This window comes from Galeopterus variegatus, unplaced genomic scaffold (assembly GCF_000696425.1).
Source record: "Galeopterus variegatus unplaced genomic scaffold, G_variegatus-3.0.2 Scaffold762, whole genome shotgun sequence".
In the NCBI taxonomy this organism is placed as follows: Eukaryota; Metazoa; Chordata; class Mammalia; order Dermoptera; family Cynocephalidae; genus Galeopterus; species Galeopterus variegatus.
Window position 1 is genome coordinate 331,864 of NW_007726873.1, and position 14,684 is coordinate 346,547.

The 14,684-nt window shown below is 46.3% G+C and overlaps 1 protein-coding gene across 5 annotated transcripts in view; it reads right to left on the reverse strand.

Moving 5' to 3' along the window:
* The window catches only part of ACSL6 (acyl-CoA synthetase long-chain family member 6), a 66,299-nt gene that overhangs the window by 19,579 nt on the left and 32,036 nt on the right, over positions 1-14,684 (reverse strand). For 2 of the 5 annotated variants that reach the window (XM_008572173.1, XM_008572175.1), the window contains exons 10-15: positions 7,063-7,136; positions 5,326-5,403; positions 3,870-4,004; positions 3,437-3,571; positions 2,140-2,235; positions 875-947 (exon numbers count right to left, since the gene is read on the reverse strand). In XM_008572173.1, coding sequence (XP_008570395.1) covers positions 875-947; positions 2,140-2,235; positions 3,437-3,571; positions 3,870-4,004; positions 5,326-5,403; positions 7,063-7,136 — 591 coding nt within the window. Of the gene's footprint in view, positions 1-874; positions 948-2,139; positions 2,236-3,436; positions 3,572-3,869; positions 4,005-5,325; positions 5,404-5,460; positions 5,539-7,062; positions 7,137-14,684 lie in introns of all 5 variants that reach the window. The other 3 variants (XM_008572172.1, XM_008572174.1, XM_008572176.1) reach the window with 2 other exon arrangements.

The window sequence follows — 14,684 nt, forward strand, 5'->3', positions numbered from 1 at the left end:
TGCTTCTATAGTTAGCTTGGCTAAATACGATTTCAAATTGAAATTCACCTATCATGTTTCTGCTAACTATCTCAAGGTATTTGAAAAACAGTATTACGTTAATGAGCACATTTGTTTTGCATACATATCATCCCAAATTTTCCAGTTTTTAGCTGAGCAAATTTAAACACAGAGTGGAGCCCTAGGCTCACAGAGGAAGTCAGTATCCTGAAGGATTCTTTCGCTGAGTGGTTTTCAGATTCTTCCAGTATCTGCTGTAAATCAATCCACAGGCCACCTACTACAGACCTGCTTCCTCCATGAAAGATAAATCTCCTCAGAATGAGGGTGTGGAGGGCAGCTGCTCCTTTCTAAGGTTGTTGCTGCCTTCTGGACATTAATATTACAGGAGACCATAGTTCCCAAAAGGCCTCTGAGATGACCCTTTAAGAAACAGTACTGTGGCCACTATGAACCTGCCTCTCCTTTACAGGTCATATCCAATTCACAGCCTGTTTCCTTCCTTGTAAAACAACTGTAAGCAAGGCTGTGTGGTATCTAGAATCTATAAAATCCGATATACTATTATAAGTATTTTTTCACCTGGAGTTGTATCTTGTGACCTATTACTTCTTTTTAACATAAACTTCTATTTATCTATAAAAGAAATAGGAAAGTACAAAAAAATAGAAAAGTGAAAAATATGTAACAGAGAAAACAACAGATCCATAGTGATACAACCTAATCGTAACCACCAGTAATGTTTTTCTTCTGTTTCTTTTGCTTTTTTCCTAAGTGCTCATGCAAATTTACTTTCCAAGAGAGAGTTTTAGAGTCTTCTGCTTTTACTCAACAGTGGCCTGCGAACCATTCCCACATCTCTAGCCCATCCTACCTGAGGTCCAGTCCCCAGGCGTGGTGAAGGTACATCCAGCCGTGCACTCAGTTTGGCCGTAACCTTCATAAACCTTTAAACAAAACATGGAAACCACACTGTGAGCACACACCCTCCCAGAGTTGACTTTTCAGCCAGCTAACCTCTCATTGAGCTTCTGGCTGCTCCAGGCTGAGGATGGTGGGAGGGGTGATGCTCTGGAGGTAGGTAACTCCAGCTGAAGCTGAGCACAGACAACAAGCAGGCCACATTTGCTTAGAAGTGCTGTTTTTACCACAGACGCTTAGTAGATAAGGTTATGTAGTTTGGGGTAAAGATTTCTGACCTATTTGCAACCATGGGATCTAATTTTCATTTGGATAAAATGTATTAAAGATAAACATTTTTTTTCTTTTTGTCTTTTTTTTATTGACCAAAGATAAACATTTTTAAATCCACTACAGGAGCTGGCAGTTGGCTCATTTGGGAGAGTGTGGTGCTGGTGACACCAAGGTCAAGGGTTCAGGTTTCCATACTGGCCAGCCACTAAAAAAAATTTTTTTTAAATCCACTATATGTTTTATTTTGACTCTGTAAAATATTCCCCTTGAGCCTCACTTGTTTGCATGAATACACCATGTGGGAGAGTTTGCCTTTATAAGTGGTCAGGCCACATTAGTGTGGAATAGGAGGACAGCATAAGAAGCTCATGGCTTCTAAGGTGTAAACATTTAAGCACACACAATTATAAAACATATGTATCTACTTTTCTTAAAACCTATTGGCCACAATCATGTTACAATACCCTGCATATGGAAGAACTTAATAAATATTAATTGAATAAATAAAGGGATGAATTTTTTTAGAGATGACAAAACCTATTGAATCAAATAACATACAAATGGGCTTTCATCTCCTCCTTTGTGCTCTTTTTTCTGGGTTGGGAGATATTTGGCAGGCTGGAGAATACAGAGACAGAGTACAAGTGTGGTACAGGTTCTCCAGCACATTGATGATCCTTATATAATTTATATGATCCCTTTGCCCTTTGCCCCCCAATGCCCAGGTAAAGGGATTTCCCAGAGTGAATATACCTGGGCTTTCCAGTATGTGGCAAGGCCATCCCAGCTTCCACTGGTTCTGGGCTTTTTTCATCCTGGGAAGAGGGAGCTTTTACCCCATAAAAATCTTGTTCCTGGATATTTCTCAGTACAGTAGAGGTTATATAATTTTCCTGTCCTAACACACATCCCACTGCCCCAGGGAAGGCCACACAATGACAATACCTGGCACCCAAGAGCTGCCCGGAGGAATCCTAGGACTGTGGGTGATGCAGGGGCAGCTCCAGTAACAATCATCCGTACACACCCTCCAAGACTGGCCTGCAGGAAGAGAGAAGAGCCTGCCAATGTTTCTAATGCCTGAGATGATGTCCAGCCCATATGGGTCTCATCCAAAGTCAACATTCAACAATTGGACCCTACCTGGACACTAGGGTTGGGGTCAGAGAGAAGGCCTGAGGCTGTACAACACATGAGCTGAGGAAGTCCCTTCCCGTTCCAAATAATAAACCTAATTAGCTCTGCAACTCAACCCACAATATGACGACATCTTTCATGCCTTTTGAGATAAGTGCCGTTAAGTCTGTGTGACATTCTATAATATCAGTTCTCCCTTCCTTAAAATACACAGCTGCTCCCTCACTCTCTCATCATTCTCACTGATCCAAAGCAATTACTTAGGACAATTTCTTTCAACTTCCATTTTAATGGCACTTCCTTTTTTCCTGTATAAATCAATGCCATGCTTTATCTATTATGCACTGCAGAGGACAAAGAACACTTGAAAAACTTTGTTTCTGTAAGTTGGGCCAAGAGTTTAAACATTAATTGTCATCGTTAAAAATAGAGGGGCCGGCCCCGTGGCGCACTCGGGAGAGTGCAGCGCTTGGGAGCGCAGTGGCGCTCCCGCCGCGGGTTCGGATCCTATATAAGGATGGCCGGTGCGCTCTCTGGCTGAGCGCGGTGCGGGTGACACCAAGCCAAGGGTTGCGATCCCCTTACCAGTCATGAAAAATAGGACAAAAAAAAAAAAAATAGAGCAGCAAGAAAAAAATATTAGTGCTATTAACTAACTACAGATTCCTTGGGTAACACAGAGCTTGAAAACTTTAGTGGAGATACAGAAATGAGTGATTCATGATTGGCCTGATTTGGGAGAGTTTACAGGGACAAGACACAAAAAAGGAAAAGAAGATTCTTTGCCATCAGTTAGAATCTCATGCTGCTAGAAAGCCATCATGGCCAGGATCACAGGAAGGGGCAAGAGAACCTTCAGGCGCCAGGAGCTTCTGGAGGTCACTTCCCAAAGGTTCTTCTCACTGGTTGCCTTTTGGCAAATATCTCCAAAGATAAAAATGACTATTTTAAAATTTCAATTGTAGCTTAAGCTTTGATTACACAAGCAAATGAGTTATTATTTCACAAGACTATAGGCCACTGGGATGAACCTCTGTAATTCTCCTATAAGGTCACACACTGGATACTTAGGTGTCACTCTATAATCACTTGTTCATTTTCTTACCTGAATTTTATTAAAGAAGAGTTCATCCCAGATACTATCATTCCTGATAATTCCACTCCGGACCTCAGCCTGCTTACGTTTTGCTGCAAACTCCAGGAGCCAGTGCTTTAATGGTGTATCTGCATGGCTGAAGATCTGCAGCACACAAGTTGAAACAGCTGGTGGGGCCTGAATGTCTCACCTCTAGACTTACCCCTCAGGCGAAGGGCCCAGCCTGGCCAGCAGAGAAGCCACGCTCCATTTCACCCCTGCAGGAAGTCTTTGAATGTGTGACAGTGACCTGAAGATTAACATTGCCAAGGTCCAGGAACATTGTGGAGATTGAAGTTCCTGAAAAAAATCTCCCTATCCAGGTTTTGGAGACTCCAGATCCTGTCCTTACAAGCAGCTACGCTGCCCCTCAGCCTGGCCAGAGACTCCCTGCCGGACTCACCTTGTCGTACATTCGGTTCAGCAGTCGTGGGACCACAGGGAAGATGGTGGGGCATAGAGCCTTCATGTCATCCGAGAGGAGGCGGATATCTCCCTGGAAGAAGCCAACACGCCCTCCATGGCAATAGACGACAGACTGGAAGGACAGGAAGGGAAGAGTCCCTTAGGGTGGTCACTCCTGGCTGCAATCCAGAGCTGCTCAAAGTTCTGCCCTACATGGAGGGCACCCATGACTCCCTGACCCAGCTCTGGCTGCTGCCATGAGACACTAAGAATGTTATCTGAGGTGTCCTCCCTCCCCTTTCTCACTAAGTCCCACTCAGGCACAGGGAGAAGTGGGAGATGGGGTGGAACCCTGAGCCTTTGGGAGATGCCAAAGCAGCCATCCTCACTGGTGCCTGCCCCTTACACCCACTCCCAAACCCTGGACGTGGGCCTCCCATGTCTCTGAGATGTATTACACCCTAGTAATGGCTCTGCTCCAGGTCTTAGAGAGTCTGTGGCTTTCCCCAGGTATATCTCGGCAACTCTGGACAGATATGCAGTCCCCATGATTATTGGAGATGCTGTTGAAGATGGCCATGGGTGCTGTTCAGTGGGAGGCCAAGGGGGAGCCTGTATGGTTCCTAATGGGACTAGGAGTACACCAGGGGTCTTATATGTGCTCCTTCCTTTAATGCTCAGAGTGACTCTATAAGGGAGGTATCATTCCTAATCCCCATTTTACAGGTGAGGAATGCAAAGCTGTGACAGGAAAAGTGACTTGCCCAGGGTCACAAAACTAGTCAACAGTAATTGCTGGCATTCTAATCCAGGTCTAGAGAGGTGAAAAGCATGCCCCATCATACCAGATCACCCCCAAGGCAAAAGCTTAGAAGACACAGTTTATTCACAGACTGGTTCCTTGGGTGACACACACACGGAGAATTCTTTGTGCCCAAAAACACATATGGATTCCTCCCCTCACTCCCTCTGTACCCCCATAAGGCCTGTCTCAGGGCCAATTTAACACCTATCCCCATCTACAACCTGAGGAGCAATGACAGTTTGATTCCCCAGTTTTACTGTTTGGTTTTCTTTTTCAGGAGTTTGTGAGCTGTGAAAGTCATGGAACATAAGAGTTTGGGCCACAAATCGAGCTGTACTGCACAGAGCTTGAATGGTAAATCACTTCTGCAAAGTTGCAATGCTCTCTGAGCCGATGCCATCAGCTGGGGTCTCTCTCAGCTGAGGTGTGTCCATGGGTAAGAGAGGGCAGGCCTGGGGTCTTCCCTGGAGCAATGCTCCCAGGAAGGACAGGTGAGGTGGCCAAGGTCCTCTGACCCTCTCTGACCCCTGTGGTACCTTCTGAGGACAGGGCAGTTTGGTCCTACTTCATGCCACCAGTGACAAGTGACACTCTGCTAGGGTTATGAGTTCTAGGCACAAATTGTGCCTCCCTGATGCCAGGGCCTTACCTGCACCATTCGCTCAAACATGTGTGCTAAAGGCAAATAGGAAATGTGCACATCCGCACAAGTGGGAGCCCACTGACTCTGTAAGAAAACAGAAGGAGCCCAGGCAAGGCCCGGTCAGTCAGGTAGGCGTCTTACCTGGATCACTCTCTCAAACATGTGAGCCAGAGGCAGGAAGGAGATGAGCACATCGTCCTGTCTCGGAAAGATCACTTTCTGCAGGCGACGGGCATGGGAGACAGAAAGGAAAGAAACACTGACAGGAAGACGACAAGAGAGTCATAAAACAATAAAGAGAAAATGGTCCTGGAGGGGCAAACAGGAAGAGCGGGGAGGGGATCGGAGGGGTGAGGACAGAGAGAGAGAGGTGAGATGAGAGAGAAAAAATGAGAGAGAGAGACAGAGAGAGAGAGGAAGGGAGAGAGAGGGAGGGAGGAAAGATGCAGAAAGAAAAAAGAGAGTGACAGAGAGACAGGGCAGCATAGGAAGCGGAGTGTTAGGTCGCAGCGCCAGTGGGCCTAGGTTATCTGCAGAAGCAAAGAGCCAAATGAAGCACACATAAACCAGCAGAGCCGGGCTCCGCAGGGAAGTCTCCTCTCGGGAGGGCCTGCAGCTCACTTGCAGTCAGTTGGCACCAGCCTGGCTCTCCCCTCTTCCTCCCGCAACTGCAGGATCTGCCCAGTCCCATTTCCCCAGTCTCCCTGGACCATCTGGGCAGGGATTCAGAGGGTCTGGATTGTCAGCACTTTTCTAGTCCTTCTCCCAAAGAACTACTACACCACTATGGCTGGGGTACGAGCCCTGAAGGTCGCTGAACGTGGTCTCACAAGCCATGGCCTGGGGTCAGGGCCTTAAAGGGGAAAGCTGAGAGGGAGCCCTGCTCACCCCACCAGCACAGGTAGGGCCCCAGCCCAGGTCTCACAGATGGGACTGACCCTAGGGACAGGGGCTGCCCCAGCCAGGTGGGTGAACCCTGCACAAGGCCTGGACTCAGGAGTGGGTACATGCCTTCAGGAACTCTCCTTTGCTGAACTTCCTGCTGTGTGCCCTTTTGCAGAGGCCTTCACTCTCCAGGGCTGGCTTTTGGGCCAGTTTGGACAAACCTGGGGAACCTGGCTCATGGCTCCTAACCAGGGCTCAGCTACCAACAGTCCCTCACAATTTTCTACCAAAATATACAACTGCTTGGGGCATATACTCCATAACGTCAGCTAGCATGAACGTGGAGAGTGGTTTTCTCCACAGTGGAGGCAAAGCTTAACTTGTATGAAAAGGTACACTCCTTTCTCCTGATGAAAAGTAGGACATACTCACCACTTGTGGGAAAGGTCCTCCTTGCTTCGCCGGTTATAAAATGTTAACATGCTTTTGTCAGGCCAAGATATCAAACTTTTTTGATTTTAGATTTACCTTTAAATAGAGCCTTATAAATTAGCAGTTGCTGTTGTTTCTCAGACTCTAGTAGTCCTTCGATATAAAATGACTGAATTAAACCCTGACCTATTGAAAAACAAGTTATTAAGGATTACTCTCTAAATGGTCTTGCACAAACTACAAGTATCTCAATTTTTGAAGTTAAAAATGAAAAATAGGTTTACATGTTTTTCTTTCTGGGATCTTAGCCCTCTTAGAAATCAACTAAATATTTATCAGATATGGATTATTTCAGTGTTTGGAAAACCTCTAAGGCTTGAGGTTGTCCTCAAGAGACACCTACATTAGTAAGTCTACTTTATTCACCTCTGTCACTTTTAGAAAGCCTGAGAAATCAGCCACCACGTTCCCATGGGTGAGCATGGCACCTTTGGGGTTCCCTGTAAAAAGAAAGCAAGAACGCAAATTAGTTGCAAGCTCAAGTGCCGCTCCTTGAGAACGGTGCCCAGGCCAGCGGTCCCAGATTCCCAGGCTGTCCACCCAAACCTCTGGCCTTCATCCTTAGCCACCATCAGAGTTCTAGGCAGATGAATGCTACTTTGGTGACCTCCATGCTGTAGACACTCGAAGCCCACCACAAGGCTCCCACCAGCTTGGGACCAGAAGGCAGGTGACATAGCTGTACAGGTGAGGTGCCTCAAGGCCTGATGGGCCTACTACTGTGGCCTGTGCCTTACCTTCTCCTGCTTCCCTCAGGGAGCACAGACTCCCAGTCCCCAATCCCCTCACATAAACCCTATGCTCTGTGCTCCTCTCTGGGCCTGAGCAGGGCTGGTCTTCTGAGTCCAGCAGCCAACTCTGCTGGCAGAGGACTTCCCTTCTGCATCCAGCACCTGAAAAGGCCCCAGACTCAGGCCAGGCTGGAGGTCCAGAGGGCTGGGGTAGCCCCTCCTGCCTACTCATAAGCAGAGATGGGACATGGATGCTCTTGCTTTGTCTTGACATGACCTTTCACTACTGCTCATGAGGCCTGGTCTTCAGGGCCCTTGAGGGCTCCTAGGATGACTCAAAGGATAGAGGCAGGTGGGGGTCCAGGACACAGCAGCCTGGGGAGGGAGGCCAGCTTGGCCATCATTTCATATCAGGGTAGACACAACCCTGATGTTGCCGCTGCACAGATCTCACAGATTGAGCCAAATCCTAGCCTTGCCACTCACTATCAGCGTAACACTGGCAAGCCACTTCTCCTCTCTGTTTCTTTACCTGTGAAATAATATCCACTTTATAGAGCTGCTATAAGGACTAAGGACATAATTTATGTACTAAACATGTTAAATTAGATGTTTCCACTGAGGCAGCAGATACAGTAGCTGCAAAACTTCATGTGAGGGCCAGCCCAGTGGCACACTGGAGAGTGCACCGCTTGGGAGCGTGGCAGCGCTCCCTCTGAGGGTTCGGATCCCATGTGGAGACCGGTTCCCGCTCGCTGGCTGAGCGCGGTGCGGGCGCGACACTGAGGGTTGGGATCCCGTTACCAGTCAGTAAAAAAAGACAAAAAGAAAAAAAAAAAAAAAACTTCATGTGAGAGTCTAGATCATGTGCAGAATTTACTCAGGAAGTATTAAATAAACCAATATGTTAACTTCGCAACCCTCATCCAGAAGGACGTAATAAAAGGGCTAAGTAGACACTAAGAGAGTATTGTGCTAAATGCTCATTTTAAAATGGTTAATGTTATGCTATATGAATTTTGCCACAATAAAAAAAGAGAGACTATTTGTGAGGAGGATTTTTTAAAAATTTATCAACATACAATGTAGTTGACTTTCATGTCCCTTCACCAATTCCTGTGAAGAGGATTTCTTTGGAAAGAGCTACACAGGAGTTTTGTAGCCTATCAAAAGGGTGGGAATGAAGGGTCCTCTTTCCCAGCCCTAACCTGAAACCCAAGCTCACTCAGATCCTAATGGGATCAGTTAAAGAGTCTGAATGTGTTCCCTGTAGCTGTAGACCCAGTGAGAAAGTTGAAGAAGCCTGTGTTTTCAAAAAAACAATTAATCCCGAGGAATGGATATGCAGTCTGCAGAAGAAACATTGGTCTGAGGGGGAAGTGGTGGCAATGGTAGCTTAAAAGGAATCTTATCCACAAGGCCAGTTTGCCAGGGCAAAAGCCACCCCACACCCCTGTAATCCCCAATCAGGGGAGACAATAAAGTATACACCAGAGACAGAAGGTGAAGTAGAGTAGGGAGCAGAGAACCCAAGAAAGGCACTACCTACATTGAGGAAAATCAGGAAAGCGTCCATCAAACAAAGGACAAGTTGTAAATGTTTGCCCCAAACCAACCCCCAACTTTTGTATCCCCCTTACTTATTCTCCCTCCCCACTTCAGACCTGCTGGGAGAGGGCAGAGACCTCCATTAGTAAGCTGGGGAAGGAGAAACAGCAGAGAGGAAAGAGGAAAGGAGGACCATGCCCTTCCTGCTGAACCTGCAGTCAGCCCTCACTGGGGAGGGGGAAGTCTCAATGAAGCGTCTCAATTCCTGTTTTAGACTGACACTTGTAAATTGGAATTAAGACTGTTCATGACTTGCAATGGCCATGGGACTTTTTATTACCTGAGAGTGATCAGTAAAGGCATGAGGTGCCCAAGTTTTTATCCAGGAGCAGAAACAGAATTATACCCACTGAGCAAGTTTAAAAGGACAGATGGAGACAAAAATAAAGTTGGTCTCCTAATTATACCCCATGAGACTTGCTTGCTCAACTTACTGGTGACCCATTTGGCAGAGACAAGAGCATCAGTCATGACCCCATCTTTGAATTCAAGAGACATCCCTCTGACCAAGAGATGTGTTAGGCAGGGTTTAAACCTGTGCCCTGGCACTTTCACCCATACTATAAATCACAGAGGTGATTCTGGGGACACAGAAAGTTACTTGATTGTAAAAGTTACAGTTTCCTAACAGATAGTTATTCATATAGCTTCCTTTTGAAAAGAAAAAGAGCTATGGGATATGTTTTACCTCTGCCTGTCCTTTCATTGATTGTAAAAGTTACAGTTTCCTAACAGATAGTTATTCAGATAGCTTCCTTTTGAAAAGAAAAAGAGCTATGGGATATGTTTTACCTCTGCCTGTCCTTTCATCCCAGCATCTTTCCTCAAACCCAGGCCAATATTAAGAAATTTCCCTGAATTGTCTCATACAAATCCCAGATTCCCTGGGCCCACAAAGAATTCTGAGTGTCACCTGGTAATCTTCACCCATGGAGTCTCAGGTTCTGGAATTTTCTAAGGAACATCCCTCAAATGCTAGGTATGAAATCAGAACTGTCACAAAATAGAGTCCTATGCTACAGAGTTTTAGGTCTATGAGATGGCCTGACTTGCTCATGCCTGATATAATCTTAGGATGGATGATTTGAGCATCTCAAGAGAAAGCTGTCTTCATTGATGAGAAATTTCTAAAGTCTCTGTTCAGTTCAGGCCAAAACACATACAACCATAGTAGTTACTCGATTCTGCTTAGTTAGACGAGTCCTTTTCTTCTCCAACATGATGAGAAAAGTTCACACCTTTTAGAAACAAATGTCCTCTTGTGGATATGAATGTAATTTTATAAATGTCTAATGACTTATAGAATTTTTAAATAGTCCCAGAAATGTTCAAATTATTTCCTTGAGTCACCTCTAGATGTGGTCCCAAAGCATGAAGAAGAAGTAAGTGTTGGCAACAAATTCTGGAAGACTGCAAGATACAGTTGGGAAGTGCAAGATGAACCTTCAGAAAGGCTCTGCTTGCTTCTCTGATCCAGGGCAAATATATACCTCTGGCAGCATTTCTTGTAAACATGGTACAGAAAGTTTTCCAAGTTGCTCAGATGGAGTAACAGCCTAAGCCTTCCTAGACATACCCATGTGCAATCAAGTTTGTGAAGTGAATTGCAGAATTTCCTCTGGTTCTCTCCTTTTCTGGTACAAAGTCAGTGAGAGGCGCTGCCACCCAGGCTCCGGGTGTCTTCTTGTCCATTTCCCACCTTCTACTCATCCTTGCATTTAAATTGCTCCCTAGCCACTGAAGAAAAACTCTCCTAGTTTCAGATTTTGCAAATGGCGTTTTGGCTTTAGCCGGTGTTCCTGGGCAGGCCTCCCATGGCTATTATGCATATTATGAAGAAAGGCTTTTTTGCCAGGTGAAGATCTCCTCTGGTTGGATGCTGGATCCAAGTGAAAGCAGTTCTGGGGTGAAGTTGAGCTCAAGGTTTCTTCTGCAGGGGTGGGAGTAGTATTTGGGGCTGCTTGTTTCAGTCTTTACAAAGTCAAATGTGGGTTACAATAGATATCAGTGGTTGAAATGCTCTGGAAGTTTTATAATGCTGGTTGAGTATTCATTTCCCTGATAAAGACTCCCAGATCTTTAGTATTGAGTCTTACTTTTATCAATCTCATATCCACCAATTTGAAAAAAATCAGACCCTAGGGTTGGTAGGAATAGAAATAACAACTATAATAGCAGCCAATTACTAAACACCCATTAATGCCAGCACTGTGCTAGGCATTTCATACATGGCAGCTCAATTGTTTCTTGAAACAAGCCTATGAAATAGGTATTAAATGTATTCACTTAATACCCAAGGACACTGAGGCTTAGAGGAGTTAAGTAATTCTAAAGCTGCACAGCAGGAGTGCTGAGATATAGTTTCACACGTATGATCACACAAGTCTTAAACCAAACTGTACAAAACGAACAGGTGATGTCGAGCATTTTCCCCAGAGAAGCCACCTCTGAGTAGCCACCGCTCCAGTGCTGATGGGTATTTACATGCTTAGCTAAATGACTGCAGATGACTGGGCTTTCATGAGCATCCTCAATTAGAGCAGAAGGGACACCCAAATTCCAATGGCTCCACCTCCTCAGCATCCCAGCCACACTGCCAGTGCTTAGAACTGATTCGGCAGCTCCCTCATGCTATCAAACCCTTTCATATGACTGCAGATGTCATCCCTTCCTATCTTCCCTCTCGTCCCTCCCTCCCAAGCTGACTCCCATGTCCCTTGCTTTGGTCACCCTCCTGCCAAGTGCTTCAGCTCCTGGGCTTCCTCTGGAGCATCTCACTCTGAAAACCCCACCAAGCCAATCCAACTACCCACACTTCCACTCCTTCCACAATGTGGCCCCTGAGGCTCATGGCCTCCAGGCCCAGAGGGGTTCTCTTCACAGACACTGTCCCACATTCCCCCCTTAGACTCTGATCCCTATGGCTCCTCTCATGCTCAACCAGGACCCTGACTCCACTCCCCAGAGGAGGCAGAGCCACCTGAGGGCTCCCCATATCTTCCTGGCCTTCCAGAATCTTCTCTTTCCCCCTTCCCTCCTAGTGGGGCACGTCTCCTTCCTGGTGCTTGGAAGCTTCTTCTCTCCCCCCACTCACACCAAAGCTTCAGATTTACTCCATTGAGCATAACCTCTCTTTCCTCTATCTCTAGTGGCCCCTATCTCCTTCCTGGTGCTTGGAAGCTTCTTCTCTCCCCCCACTCACCCCAAAGCTTCAGATTTACTCCATTGAGCATAACCTCTCTTTCCTCTATCTCTAGTGGCCCCTTCTCAGCTGTAAGGAACACTTTCAAGTATTTCCAGGAGAAAAACAAAAATCCAGCCCCACCTTAACTCCATGGCCTGTACCAGCTGCCACTCTTGCTTTCTGCCATCCCTTCACAGCTAATCTATTTTTTCTTTTAAATAAACTTTCTTTTGCAGTATAACATACACATGGGAAAGTGTCCAAATAAGTGTACAGCTCAATAGAGCTTTACAAAGTGAACTCACCTGTGCAACCAGCACCAGATCAAGAAACAGACCATAAACCAGCATCCCAGAATCCCCCTGGGAGCCTTATTATCCTGGAAGGCAACCACTATCCTGACTCCTAAAGCCACATAGTAGCTCATTGTGTTTTATAATCTTATATATAAGAAATCTTGCAATCTTTTGTGTCTGATTTCTTTTGTTCAACATTGTGGTATAATATTCTACTGCAGGCAAATAACATTCTAGTGCTAATGGGCATTTGAGTTGTTCCTGGATTTTGGCTATTGCAAATACTGTTGCTATGAACACAATGGAGCAGGCCTTTTGGTGACACAGCCAAGCTTCTTGAAAGAACTGTGCATGTGCTTGTGCTGCACCGACAGCCTCACCTCCCATTTGCTCTTCAGTGCACTGCACCAGCTTCTCCTCCACGCCACACCCCACTCCCAGCCTTTGCCAAGAGCACCAGTAAGTGATAGCCTCTGAGTACAACTTAGCCACAGACAATGCTGACGGACTCTGTTCTCCTCTAGCCTCTCCAGCTGCCCCTGCTCAGCCTCCATTTGGAACTCCTATCCAAACATTCCTCTGGTGCCAGTGCTCCCAGGCCCTGCTCCCGGCCTGCTCTTTTCCTCACTCAATGCTTTTCTTTCCTTACATGCTGAATGTCCTGGCTCCTAGTCTCATGAAGGGCCATGTGTTCTTTCAGTGGGAAAAGATGAGATATATGATCTAAACCTGACATTTGGACTGTCATTCTGGTGGAATCATTCCAGGAAGATTTCCTTCTCGGCATGTGGTGGAAACGTGTGGACAGAACATTTTCTGTCTTACCACCAGTCCTCTGCACATGCTGTTCCCTCTGCTGAGAATGCCCTTCCTTCTCTTCTCCTCCAGGTACTCAGCCTTCAGGATTCTGCTTAGACTGACTTCCTCTGGGAATCCTTTCTGTCCCACTGTCCTGACCTCTCGGTGGCCGAGTGCCCCATGCACCCTGGGATGCAGATCCTCAATGCAGTGGCCGCACTGTATTGTAACTGCCTGGTAATGTGAACTGTGAGCCCATGAGTGCAGCTGTGTCTTGTCTATCCCTATGTCCTCATCCCCTCATGCTAGATCTGATGTATAGAGGGTGCTCAAAAAATAAACTGAATGAATGAATATACATAAATTAGGAAAGGAGTGCTAAAAACACAAAGGCTGAGAAGAATATGTGTTAAAAGACCACTGTATTTTCTTCTCTGGAATGATAAGGTCCATAAACTCATAAGAATACAACATCTTAACTATCATTCAGGGGGCCCAATTTCCCAAACTGGGTCATGATATACCCACAAATTATCTTTATTTCAGAGGGGGTGTTGGGTTCAGATTACAGTCCAGCTAATAGTTATTTTAAAATGAACAACCCACCGCCATCACTGGATACAGACAAACCAGAAGCTCTCATCTCCTCTGGGGCCTTCTTGATCTGACCAGGGGCTCCAAAGCACTGGCTTATTCTAGGAACCTCCACAGGTGTTTCCACCACGTGCCAAGAAGGAAATCTTCCTGGAATTATTCTGCCAGAATGACGGGCCAAATGTCAGGTTCAGATCATATATTCCATCTCTTCCCATGGAAAGAACAAAATGGCCCTTGATTAGGATGGGAGCAAGGATGCTCAGCAGGTAAGGGAAGCTGCACTTGGGCTGTGACACTGAGGACACGCATGGCTGATGTGCCTGACGAGAGGATGACTGCAAGAGGCACAGCACAGGCTTAGTCTAGAGCTAAGGAAGGGCAAGCACGGTACAGAGCCAGGCAGGGTGATATCAGGCCAGAGCCTACTCACCACCCCAGCTGTCCCGGCACCAGCCATGCATTTGGAGTGGGGGTCCCAGGACACTAAATCTCAACCTGTTTTCCAGGCTTCATCCCTTCTGCTTCCGCCACACAGAAGTTGAGCAGAATGGCTCAGCTTCTGATTGTGAATCCACAATTTGGAAAAGCACTCGATGTGATGTCTGCCCTCTCCAGCTGGGCAGCAGCACATTTCTGCGTCATGGAATTCTTTTCCACTTGAGCAGAATGGCTCAGCTTCTGATTGTGAATCCACAATTTGGAAAAGCACTCGGTGTGATGTCTGCCCTCTCCAGCTGGGCAGCAGCACATTTCTGCGTCATGGAATTCTTTTCC